Genomic DNA, 13035 nt, shown 5'->3' with positions numbered 1-13035 from the left:
CTCCCTCTTCCACCCAGGACTCAGGGCTGGGTCCAGAAGAGCACTTATTCTATTGCCTTCTGTCTGTATAGACCTTGCTGACGATTATTCCAAATGAAAGGGACTCATACTGTCATTATATTTTACAGGCTATTTGTTATGTTATTTAAAACAGAAAATCTGATGTTGAATTTTTAGTATTAATACTTCCTCTTCCCCTTCCCCACTACTGGTGTTTGTAGAGGTTGAGGGTAGGTACCCCAAGTTGCTATCACAAAGGGATGGGCCTGGTAGGAGTTTAGAAAGTACTGTCTGTAGCTGGGCGTGGTGGCTCAGGCCTGTAATCCTAGCACTCTGGGAGGCCGAGGCGGGCAGATTGCTCAAGGTCAGGAGTTCAAAACCAGCGTGAGCGAGACCCCGTCTCTACCAAAAATAGAAATAAATTAATTGACCAACTAAAAATATATATATACAAAACATTAGCCGGGCATGGTGGCGCATGCCTGTAGTCCCAGCTACTCGGGAGGCTGAGGCAGTAGGCTCGCTGAGCCCAGGAGATTGAGGTTGCTGTGAGCCAGGCTGACCCCAGGGCACTCACTCTAGCCTGGGCAACAAAGTGAGACTCTGTCTCCAAAAAAAAAAGAAAGTACTGTCTGGCTTTTTTTGCTCATTGATTATGCGTATGCTTGTTTGAATGCAAAATATATATGATTTGACTGATGCATATTAAAATAACTTGTAAAAATGATAATGATAAGCAATGAGTAATTACCTAAATTAGTAGATAATGGAAGGTAAAGTTTTTAAGAAGCAGAAGCAAAGTAGTAAAATATATAAATACATAGACAGTGAATTTTTTTGTAATCTTGTAACAACAGATAAAATAGACATGTAAAAAACTTACTCAAATGTATTGTGCTAGGTGTTGTATAAACAATTTTCAATAGAAATTAGTTCTTGTTGCCATTTGAGAAATTTAGTTACTAAAAAAAAGAAATTAGTTCTTGTATAAGATTGAAGTATTAAACAGATGTTGACTGAGTGCCAACTTGTGGAAGGCATTTTGGAGGAGGTAAAGATGAATGATACCCTCATTTTTGTCCTTAGGAATTTACATTATAGTAGAAAGATATGTATATGAATAACTATAAATATGCTTCCAAAGGGTCAGATAAGATGCAAGGGGATTTCAGAGTACTGAAAAATGTCTTTCATCTGGGAGGCTCATGGATAATTTTATAGAGCAGGTACAATTTGAATTCTGCCTTGACAAAAAGAGAAGATTTTGAGGGAACTGAGAGAGTTTAGAAGAAGTACTATAAAGAAAAAGATATATGATACATGTAATTGATTCAGGGCTGGAGCATATTTAAGAGTTTATTTCAGCAACATTCAGAACTGAAGTGTGACCCTTTTTTGGTTTGTTACTGGGAAAACTAAATAGGCCAGTTATTTGCTATCATTTTAGAGTCTTTATCCGCATTCATTCATTACTCATCATCTAGAAGGGGACATTCAGTTCTTCCTAGGATGTGATGATGGGTAAGAACTAGTTCCTTGAATTTTTTTTTCCCCTCAAGTAATAGTATGTACTCTAAGGGTTGTGTTTTTTGGTTTTTTGTTTGTTTTTAAAAGGTAGTCTTGTGCAGAAGATAGGTGTAAAGACATACATTTTCACATATTGAAATTAAAGATTATTCATAATTACTTTTAGTACTACCACTACTGCTATAACTACTGTTTAGGTTACTTCTCTTTCTCCAACTTGCTCTCCGGCAACACCTGACCATTTTTTAGCAGGCTTCCTATATACTGAGCACAGTGTTAAATAGTTTAACTCATTTAATCCTAATGCTATCCTTGTAGAGCAACTAAGACTTAGAGAGGTTAAGTAATTTGCTAGCAGTTCGACAGCTACCCTGGAGTGCAGTAGGCCTGAGTGGAGCTAAAGCCTGGGTATTTGACCTCTGCATAATAATGACTCCAATATTCAGGAGGGTAGCTAGTTAAAAGGCCCACCATTTTCCTAAGTAGGTAGGCTTTTGTTTTGGTAAATCTGTTTGAAATAGATCGTCTTTTTTTCCATTGCTTTTGCTCAGTAAACAAAGGACTCAGTAAAAGACATTTTAGTTTGTGTCAAAATTAAATACTTTAAAACTTAGAAGATTGGAAAAAAGGATGAAAGTAGGACTACAGTAAGATGAACTTTAGAAATGGTTTTATAGTTGCTTAGACCTTAAACATTTCTTTGTATTAAGTAATAAACCAAGTACAGCAGAGGTTGTTTGCTGCTGTCCAGTCATGAGGAGAACTAGTATTGGAAAGTTCAGCCAAGATATTATAGTTCCTTACAGTCCACACTAAAAAAAAATTTTTTAATAGTGATGAGAGTATTTTGTTAAACTTGTATTGAAGATGACTGAACTGTGACACCTCATGGGAAATGAGGGATACTGCAAGTGTTCACTGTCAATTGTGCAAGTGGAAAAACGTAGTGAAAAATATGCTCATGAAGCTTATAGCAAAGTTGATTTTTTAAAAAAAATTCAGAAGGCATTTTTGGAGGACCTCATTGCTTGATGAAAGAAATAAAAACTTTTAAGTAGTGTGGAATTATAACTCATAGGATCAAATAATATATACAAATAAATATTCAAGTAATATCCATTTGAAACTTGATATGTAGTTATTTACACTAGTTCTGTAGAAGTGATTGTTCCTGGTGGCTAGAGTATAACTCCTCGTGGGGAGGGAGCTCTGTGGCCAGCAAGGGTACCTGAGCGGTTCTGGGAATTGAAAAGAAGTGGCAGCAGGCAGATGAGACATACTCTTTATTGTTGAGATGATGCAACCATGGCAAGAATATGGTGAGCACTTATATATGTCTCAGGACAATAGTGGCAACATGCATGAGTTTTACATAGGACTTGACATCATGGTTACATAACCATACTGACTCATGCCTCGGTGGAAGACACGTGGGCTATCATTTTAGTTTGGCCTAAGAAACCTATTGCCTATACAAATGGATTTTCCCTTATGCTCCTTAGTCCCAGTGAAGTGTCATATTGGTTCTTTCATTGAACCACGTTTTAGGTAAGTGATTTCAGAAGCAGTACATCTTTGTTTGCTTCATCTGAGAGAATTTTAAGCATCATGACTCTTTGTTCCGCACAGTTCTGACCAAGTAGCACCACGGGCTGTTTCTTTACAACCTCATATATTTAAATGAGAACTTCATGTGCTCATATGCTATTGAACTACAGTCACAATTTCCTCTTTCTTTTGAGGCACCATTTTAGTCTGTTCAGGCTGCGATAAAAAATACCATAACTGAGTAACTTATAAATAACAGAAATTTATTTTTCACAGTTCTGGAGGCTAGGAAGTCCTAGATCAAGGAGCCAGTAAATTCAGTGACTAGTGAGGGCTCATTTCCTTCATCATCGATGGCACCTTCTCACTGCATCCTCACATGGCAGAAGGGGCAAGGCAGCTCTCTGGTTAGTGCCTCTTTTATAAGGGCACTAATCTCATTCCAAGTACCCCAAAGGCTCTACCTCTTAATAATCACCTCCTAAAGTCTCCACCTCCTAATCCCATCACATTGGTGAGTAGGTTTTCTACCTATAAATTTTGGGCAGACACAAACATTCAGACCATAGCAGGTACCTAGCTACTGTCTAAGCAAGGATGGTTCAGTAGCCCAGATGAATTCAAATATCCCTAAGAAATGAGTTCTTCCAGCTCTTTGAATATACACTTGTTTCTGTCTGTCTTTAATTGTAGTCTGTCTTTAATTTAGCACATTTATTTTAGTGACAGAGATGGTGAGGGTTCCAATAGGAAAAACCATTTTTTTCATGGAGGGATGGTTGGATCTGAGGGTGAAGGAGAAGATGTAGAGGGAGGGGGTGGGTGATTATGCAGTATTTTTTTTTTTTTTTTTTTTTTTGAGACAGAGTCTCGCTTTCTTGCCTAGGCTACAGTGAGTGCCGTGGCGTCAGCCTAGCTCACAGCAACCTCAAACTCCTGGGCTCAAGCAATCCTCCTGCCTCAGCCTCCCGAGTAGCTGGGACTACAGGCACGAGCCACTATGCCCGGCTGATTTTTATATTATATATATTAGTTGGCCAATTAATTTCTATTTTTATGGTAGAGACGGGGTCTCGCTCAGGCTGGTTTTGAACTCCTGACCTTGAGCAATCCGCCCGCCTCGGCCTCCCAAAGTGCTAGGATTACAGGCGTGAGCCACTGCGCCCGGCCTATGCAGTGTTTTTCAAAGGCTGTTAACCTTATTTGTAGGTGATGAAATCAGTTTAGTAGATTTCTATCAGTGTTAATAAAAAGGTAGACTAGACTAGAATAGAAAATATCTTAGAACACAGCACATAGTAAGGGTACATATTACTGAAATTCTTCAGTAATACATTTACATGTATATGTGCATTGGGTCATGATATGAGGTTATTTCTGTTATAGAGTTTTGAAGCCACCATTATAATGGACTTTTAAACATATGGAAAAGAAATGATATAATAATAAGTAACTGTTCCTAAATTGTATGGACTATGAATTTTAAGAATAATTTTAATAACTCCAAATTTTTTCTCAATTCGTTCTAAGCTCCATCAACAGTCTTATTCAATTTTGTAAACATTTCCAATTCTTCTTTTTTTTTGAGACAGAGTCTCACTCTGTTGCCCTGACCAGAGTGTGGTGGCATCATCATAGCTCACTGCAACCTCAAACTCCTGGGCTCAAGTGATCCTCCTGCCTCATCCCACTGAGTAGCTGGGACTACAGGTGCGCACCACAGCACCCAGCTAATTTTTCTATTTTTAGTAGAGACAGGGCCTTGCTCTGGCTCAGGCTAGTCTCCAATGCTGGAGCTCAAGTGACCCTCCCACCTTGGCCTCCCAGAGTGGTAGGATTACAGGTGTGTGCCACTGCACCAGACCAACATTTTCAATTCTTACCCTCCATGCCCAGTATACTATTTTGCACATAAATGGCCCTCAGTGAGTATTTCTCTCTTAACAATAACCATTTGCAGTTCTATAATTGTAATATAAGCAAGTAGTAGCCATTTGAAAATTTCATCTTTCACATTTTCAGAAAATAGAAGTATATATAGTACTGTGTTTCAGACATGTAATAGATGATTGGTAAATAATGTCATTAAACTTTTTAAAAATGCTTTTCTTTGAAAAACTGAAGGTCCTTGGAGTAATCTCCTCAGTTACTATTTTGGGGCATAAGAATCTAAAGTTTGTTCTTCGGGATGTATTCCTGAATAACTATTAGTGCTGTAACATAGAATTCTGTAATCTGAAAAATACCCTTCAAAGTAATGAGGATGAAATAAAGATGTTTCCAAACATCTGCTGTGTTTTTGAACTCTTACCAGCACATCATATTACTGTTGTCATTGCATTTTTTTTCCTTTTTTGTGTGCCTTTTTTATTCCATGAACTGATTTTCATTCCCTAAGCTGTTGTAATCTTGTGTTAATTCTGAATGACTTCTCTTCCTTGGTCTGTTGTAACATCTCTTAAATGAAACTGCTAGAAATATTTAAAGAGGGCTTCAGTAACCTTGTCAGAGCTATTTTTCCTAGGATCAAGGCCAAACTGATTTTCCATTGTCAGTGACCTCCTCTGATTTCGTATTACTGCTGTCTGCTTTTCTGCTCAGGTGTACCTCATAGACAGGTTGCCTTTCTCACTATCTCCCATCGCCATTGCTCTTTTGATTGATCCAGAACTCTTGATTCATATCTTTTTTCTTGATTCAGTGCTTTTGATGTCTGGAAATGAGCATTGACTTTTGGCATCAGACAAACCTTTGTTTGAATCCCAACTCATGTCCTGACCAGATATTTAGCTGTTTAATATCTAGATGGTTAACCTCTCTGAACCTCTGTTTTCCCATTGGTAAAAAAGGGGGATACCTCCATTAGAGGTTTGTTGAGAGGATTAACTAAAATATATATTAGATACACCTGACATACTGTTAGCTTATCTCCCTTTCCCTCCCTACCTGCTTAATTCAATATTTGGTTTATACTTTTGTAAGATGTAAATAATATTTGTAAGGGTTAATTCAACTAGTAGCAGTTCAGAGAAAACTAAAAGAGTCTTAAGTACAAGCAACCAAATGTAAACAGTGTATCCTACTGATTCATGAAAGCTCATGATAGTTGGTATCCTAAATAAAAAACAAAACAAACCAATAATGGCACTGCCTGCCTGCCCTCCTTTTCTTATTTCTTCCTTTTTAAGCATTATAAGTGTTTGATCCTTAACAGTGATGATATTTCTGTCAGTATGTGCTGAGTTGATACCTTATCTTAACTTTCCTATACTCTCTTGAGGCCTTGCAGGATACAAGGTCCCTGGAAGAGGGTAAGGGACTTTTACATGTTAAGGGGCTCCATTGCATCAGAGCAATTTATTATTAAACCTACTCTTTAGAAGCCTTGTGAGTTTTTAGTAAAAAGCAGTGCAGGTAATTTTGTACTATTATGTATTATTCAGAAATAGTCATCCTTGCTTAACATGCACACAAATGTGCATACACACATGCACTCATCCTTCACTCCAAGTGCTTATGAATCGGGGGAGTGCTTTTTCATCCATATTAATATTTTATTTTGTTTCTTCTGAATTTATAATTGATGTGAGGTTAGATAATGAGTATGCTTTTCAATTTTTCTTGCCTTTCCCCCAGGCTTATTACTATCAAGAATAAAAAAATAACTTGAAAAGATTCCTTAAGTAGACATTTTGCTTCACTTGTGAGACATTAAACAAAGATTTAGATAATTTATTTGAAAACATTTTTTCAGTGCTTTATTTTTGATGCCAGGGAAGTCTTGAACTGAAATGCTTTCTCATCTGTACATATTTATCCCTTTTAAATAAAATATCAGATGTTTCTGCTCTGCTTTGTGGAATTGGAGACAGGTTCTTCAGATTTTATTCTTCATAAACATTCATGTAGATTCTCAGATTCCAGCTTGGTCCTGGAAACCTAGCCACATAATTAATTTTGTATCTTAGTAGCTAAATGGTAAAGTATAATACCTGTTCTTTTGGATATAGAGGTTGCATATGATGTCTAATATGACTTTAAATATATTAACTATATGAATATGAATATTTTGCTAATATTTTCTATAACATCTTTGCTCTCTGTGACAAGCCAAAGCACAGCATTTATAAATTTCTCAATCTACAATTTGCAACAATAATTTCATGTTGATTAATGTAATTTTTGATTTTTTCAATGATGCCTTTCCTTTGAGAAGTTTGGGTTGAATAAAACTGATGATTAATGTGTAATAAGTGGTGTTAGAAAATTTGAAAAGAAAATTGTTACTCAATTTTTGTTGATAAAAACAGACCCATAACTGTCTGAACTCCCCAAAAGGCAAGAATTGTATTCTGACTCTGATTTATTAAATATCCTTTACAAAAAATTACTTATTATTATAGAAATAACTATATATGTTCAATAATTTTTCTTTTCATTTATAAATATAATTTTAGTCACATTTTTGTTTTTCTGTCCATCACAAATTCCTTTTTCCTGTGTACTAATTTTTTTCTGTAAAGACCTTTAAAAAACTATTTACCTAGGATTAGTTGCAGCTGAGTCTGTGTCATCACAAATCAAGAGAAAAGACCAGTGAGGGAGATGAGTGTGTGTAGCGCAGCTCTAGAGTAACACATGGACCAATAAATAATCATCACCGCTATGGGAGACTTAGGCAATAGAAATCATTAGTGCTTCATGTACACTAAGTCATTTAATCCCCAGAGCTACCTTATGAGGAAACTACATTACTATTCCCATTTTACAGGTGGGGAAACTGAGGCTTAGAGAGGTTGAGTATTTTGTCCATGATCACAGATCTATCTATCTGATTCTAGAGTCTATGTTCTTACACATTCTGAGGTATTCCCTCCAAGGCTCAGAAAAAACTCTATAGCTTTCTGGATCTTCTCTTTAAAGCAATACATTTCAGAGACATGTCACTTGCTGTAGGCTGCCAGCAAATGATAACAGCAATAGTAGCAGCAACAAGACTTGTTGGTTTGGCACATTCTTTGCACTCAGCAATTCTGGTAGTGCCAGGTCCAGTTGTTGATGGATTGTCATAGTGTCATCAGGGATGGAATGGCTTTCTGATCAGTGATATTGAAATGTATGAGGCCAAGATACAGTTATACTTGGTGGCCTAAGCTTAAACTTCCTCATGAATTGAGGGAGTGGATTTTTTTTAAGTACATGTGCATGGAAAAAAAATTGTTTCACATGATCTGTTGTAGAGCTAGGCCTCTCTTTGAACAGTAGCAGAGAGAAATGTGATTTAATTCAATTCTCCAAAGGCTTGATTGTCCTTCAGATATCATTTCCTTAAAATCACCTATTTATCTTATACCTTACATGAAGTTTACATTCTACTCAATAATATACACATGCATGTTATAAAAATGTTTATATTATTTACCATAAAGACCGATGGTTTAGGAAGGTTCTCTCTCTCTCTTTCACACACACACACACACACACACACACACACAGACACACACAGACTTTAAGACTTCTGGAAAAAAGTGTGATTAGGGATAGACCTTATAATGTATAAATTATATTTAAAATGTTCAAAAGTGGAAAAATTATTTGGCTTCTTTAAGAAACATTCTCTTTTTGATGCAATGTAATCTTTAAATGTTCTTCGTAAAGTACTTCTGATAGAAACAAATCTTCAGTGAAGAGAGAATGAATGTCCATGTAATTATTCTTATCTGTGACATTCTCATCAGAACATCCGTGGCAAAAAATCTCGAGATATCTCTATGTGTTACTAAAGTGTTAGTTTTGCCCATTTGAGTTGGCCTCGGAAGCCTGGTGATTTGGAAAGATCTTGAGTCATGGGAAGCATAGCTTCCAGTTTGGGCTCAGTTATTCACTAGCGCTGTGACTTTATGCTAGTCATTTACATGCTCTGGAAATCAGTTTCTTTATCCATAAAATGAAGAATTCAAACAAAATGATATCTAGCTTTGCTGTCATTTGGTAGAAAAAGGAATCAAGTTCTTGGCTAGACTTGGCTCAACAAAGTTAAAAAGTAAAAATTTTAAAATTTCAAAGGCAACTTTGGCTTGGGAGTTGTGTGGAAGTGTGCATGTGCACGTGTTTCAGGCAGGTAGTTGAAAGGCCATCCTAATCCCAGCTACTCTGGAGGATCCCTTGAGCTCAGTAGTTTGAGATTACAGGGAGCTATGATCACAACACTTCACTCTAGCTTAGGCGACGGAGTGAGACCCTGTCTCCAATCTGAATGGGATGTTTTGTGTCAAGTCCAGATGCACCACTGTTATATCCCTAGATAGTCCTCTTAACTCTAGGACGTAACCAAAATTTTTACTGTAGAGTTAAAACAGAAAAGTTTAAATCAAGTTTGAACACAATTTGTACTTGGGGTAATAAACCTTTTCTCTTGAACAAACAGTCCTGGCTTGGGAGTTATTAATAATTTCCAAAAGCTCCACTGGACAAGCATAGGTTTGAGCTCCCTTTTGTGTCATCTGCTGTACCCCTTGACAGGATTTCTCTGCCGGCTTCTTAGGCTTCTCAGTCTCTTGCCTGCTTGACACTCATCACGTCGTGTCCTCAGGGTTAAAGCAACACAGAATGTTGGGCTCATCTCAGTGGGCTTCCTGTCTTTCTGCTACTTTGATCCTCATATCCTGGCTGCCTTAGAAACTCTCCAGGGTCTTCAATATCTTACTTTTCTACTTGTTGTTAGACAGTTGCACTGGTGTGCTATAAGTCACTTTGTTATAGCCAGAAGCAGTAGTTCCTCAGTTTATTTTCTTTGTCTTAAAACTGTTTTCTGGATGGTGTATTGTACAAAATTCCACTTGGATAAATGAAGTACCAACTTTCATTAGTTTTTCATTTGCCTTAGTTAGATGTGTCATTTCTTCCATTTTATACTTTTATTTTAGTGATGACAATATTTCAATTATATATTTCAGTGAATATTTTACTAGAGATAGTAAAAAATTTTTATTAAAAATTATTCAGATTTTTTATTGAAAGTGAGGTACAGCACTAGAATGTACAGTGAAGCCTAAATTCAAAAGAGCTGTATTATATCAATATGGAAAACAGTATAAGAAAGGCTTTTTACAAATGTCATAGTATGTCTCTGATTTTACATTTATTTTTTCTTGACTAATAAGCATTGTTTAAATGTGTCTTTTTGGATGATTGTGGGAAAAATAAAATAGTGTCTTAAAAATTACTCATTTATGTTTAGTTTATGAATAAAATCATAAGTATGACTAAACATACAACTTCTACCATTAGAATTTATAAGTCAATTATTAACAGAAAAAATAACCCAAACATATGCTCTAACCAGAGTGTCAAATGGCACATCTAGATTCAGCAACAAAACTCCTAGAGTCTCTTTTTCCTTATATCTTCATTTGCTTATTGTAATGAAGGACCTTTGGGGCTGGGATATTTTTACTAACTTACATAATAATGAGAAATCCTGCCTAATAGTTAAGGGCCAATATTTGACTTTTTTTTTTTTTTTTTTCATTTTATTCTCCGTGGTACCCGTAAGAATGTACTTTTAGACCTCCAACTACAGGGAGCTTACATGACCATGGTCTCCAGCTGCTGTGCTCTGAAATCCATTGCTGCTTTTGTGCTTAGGACTTACTTTCCAAAGGCTGTTCCCAGCCAGTAACTGAGAGGAGTAGGGATGCTAAAGCTGGCCTGCCCGGTCTTTGAGAGTCATGGCACTCCTCTGTCTGCTCCCTGGCTCGAGCACTCCGGGAGGGCTTGCTGAACCTTCCTTAGATGGTATAGCAATCTAGGATGAGTCCACCTAACCTTCCCTGCCCAATCTCCTCCACTCAGGTCAGGTGTGCACTGTGGACTGCCATCTTCCTGGTCTTCTTTGGCTCCATCCCCATTTTCTATTATAGGAATTTCCCTTAATGAAATTCTTCTTGTATCTTCAATCCTGTCTTGGCATTTGCTTCTCAGAGGTCCTAGACTAACACATTCTCCTACTATGTCTATGAAAAGATACTATCATATGAAATTACTGAGGAGAGAAAGGATGTTTGCTATAATTTTAATGACAATTTTCTCATACTGCTAGATTCATAAATTTAGGAAAGTTAAAACTTCCTGTAATAGAGAACAATTCTTTCAGAATTTTTTTATTAGTTCATTGATAATCTCTTTGTATGTAAACTTACTTTTAGAAGGACTTTGAATTGTTACAGTAGTCAAATCAGGAGCTCAGGTTCTTAAAATATGTAAATTTACTCAGGATGATTGAATGGCTGTGATATACTAAACAATTCATAAGTCATCTTTGAGAATTCTAAGGTTATATAATGAGAAATTAAAAGTATTTCTGAGGATGTGTTGATAACTGATATTTTGTTGAAAAGCAGAAAAATCAATACAATGGATAGTAGCAAATTTGTTTCTTGCAAATATTTGGTAAATCTTGCCTTCATTTTGTATGTCTTATATATAAGAATACTTATTCTTTATAAGTTAGTGTTAAAATTTTTCTGTCTTTCTTTGCAGAATCATAGTGAAAGATTTGTTTTCCTTGCAGAGTGGTATGATCCAAATGCTTCAATTCTTCGAAGGTTTGAACTTCTGTTCTACCCAGCAGATGGGTCTGTTGAAATGGTAAATAAGCCTTTCTTTGCTTGAATGTTGGCAAAGGGGGTGAATGTGGATAGGGAGAGGAATAGGATTGCCTTTCATATAATTACTTTTTAAAATACATTTATATACATATGAATTCTTTTTTGTTATTCATTATAATTCTAATGTAAGAAGATAAAAGAAGATAACTTTGTGCTTTTATTTTTAATGTCATCAATAGGCAGATATTTTTGGTTAGAAAACTGAAATGGGATTATTTACATTTTAGATCAAACAATAACTGATAAATTTTTATAGATAAATATTATGCTGATAAAAATGCCACCATTATTGCTATCAAGAAGTCAGGTTGAAGAGGATTGCACTAATATAGTCTTGTTTATTTATTTGTGTCTCTTAATTGTCAACACTTTTAACAAATAGATCTATTTTGTGTTGGGATTTTGTATACACAAGAAAGCAGGAATTTGGGTGTATGACTGTCTTTCTTTGGGATTTATAGGCACCAAATTACTGAATAATTTGGCAATAAAAATCTTTATATTTGGGGTTTAAGTATTAAATTTCCAATAAGAAGCTTTTATGTTATTACTGGATTGGATTAGGAAATACCAAAGTTATAAAAAAATTTATGATTTGTATTTATAGCAAAAAGGGAATGGAATATAACCTATCTTTGATAAGATAGAATTAAGAACTATTTTTACCTTATAATAATATGAATATTCCTTACTGATACTTTTTTATTATATTGTTGTTTTTGGTTCTAGCATGATGTAAAGAATCATCGTACCTTTTTGAAACGCACCAAATATGATAACCTGCATTTGGAAGATTTATTTATAGGCAACAAAGTGAATGTCTTTTCTCGACAACTGGTATTAATTGACTATGGAGATCAATATACAGCTCGTCAACTGGGCAGTAGGAAAGAAAAGTAAGAAACCAATTACATAATCTTTTTTTCATTTGACTTTGGGTCCAAAGTCAGTCTGCATCAAGAATGGGAAGATTTAACCATAGGATAATGCATAGGACCTGGAAAATGGTTGTCCTAATTCTTTTTTTTTCAATTTTTTAATTGATAAATCATAGTTGTACATGTCTTCATTCTGTTTTAATTCATTTTTATATATCCTATGGCACTTAACACATCTCCTCCCACTTTGTAAGCACCTTGTCTATATTAGCTGAATGAATTAGTGAAACAAATTTAAAATGTATTATCTATTTTTCCCTTTTTCCATTTCCTCCTATTCTCAAGTGATGACCCTTGATCTAGTTGGCAAGGAAGTTCTAGATTGTTTGTAACTAATGTTGTCTACTCTTGAG

The 13035-nt window shown here is 35.6% G+C and overlaps 1 protein-coding gene across 3 annotated transcripts in view; it reads left to right on the top strand.

Annotated features, from left to right (window-relative positions):
- Positions 1–13035, top strand: part of NME7 (NME/NM23 family member 7) — a 169141-nt gene that overhangs the window by 23283 nt on the left and 132823 nt on the right. The window contains exons 2-3 of one of the 3 annotated variants that reach the window (XM_012783896.3): positions 11617–11724; positions 12474–12640. In XM_012783896.3, coding sequence (XP_012639350.1) covers positions 11617–11724; positions 12474–12640 — 275 coding nt within the window. The remainder of the gene's footprint in view (positions 1–11616; positions 11725–12473; positions 12641–13035) is intronic. The other 2 variants (XM_012783897.3, XM_076000367.1) reach the window with 2 other exon arrangements.

This window comes from Microcebus murinus, chromosome 2, assembly GCF_040939455.1.
Source record: "Microcebus murinus isolate Inina chromosome 2, M.murinus_Inina_mat1.0, whole genome shotgun sequence".
Classification (NCBI taxonomy): domain Eukaryota; kingdom Metazoa; phylum Chordata; class Mammalia; order Primates; family Cheirogaleidae; genus Microcebus; species Microcebus murinus.
This window is presented reverse-complemented; position numbering and strand designations above follow the sequence as displayed.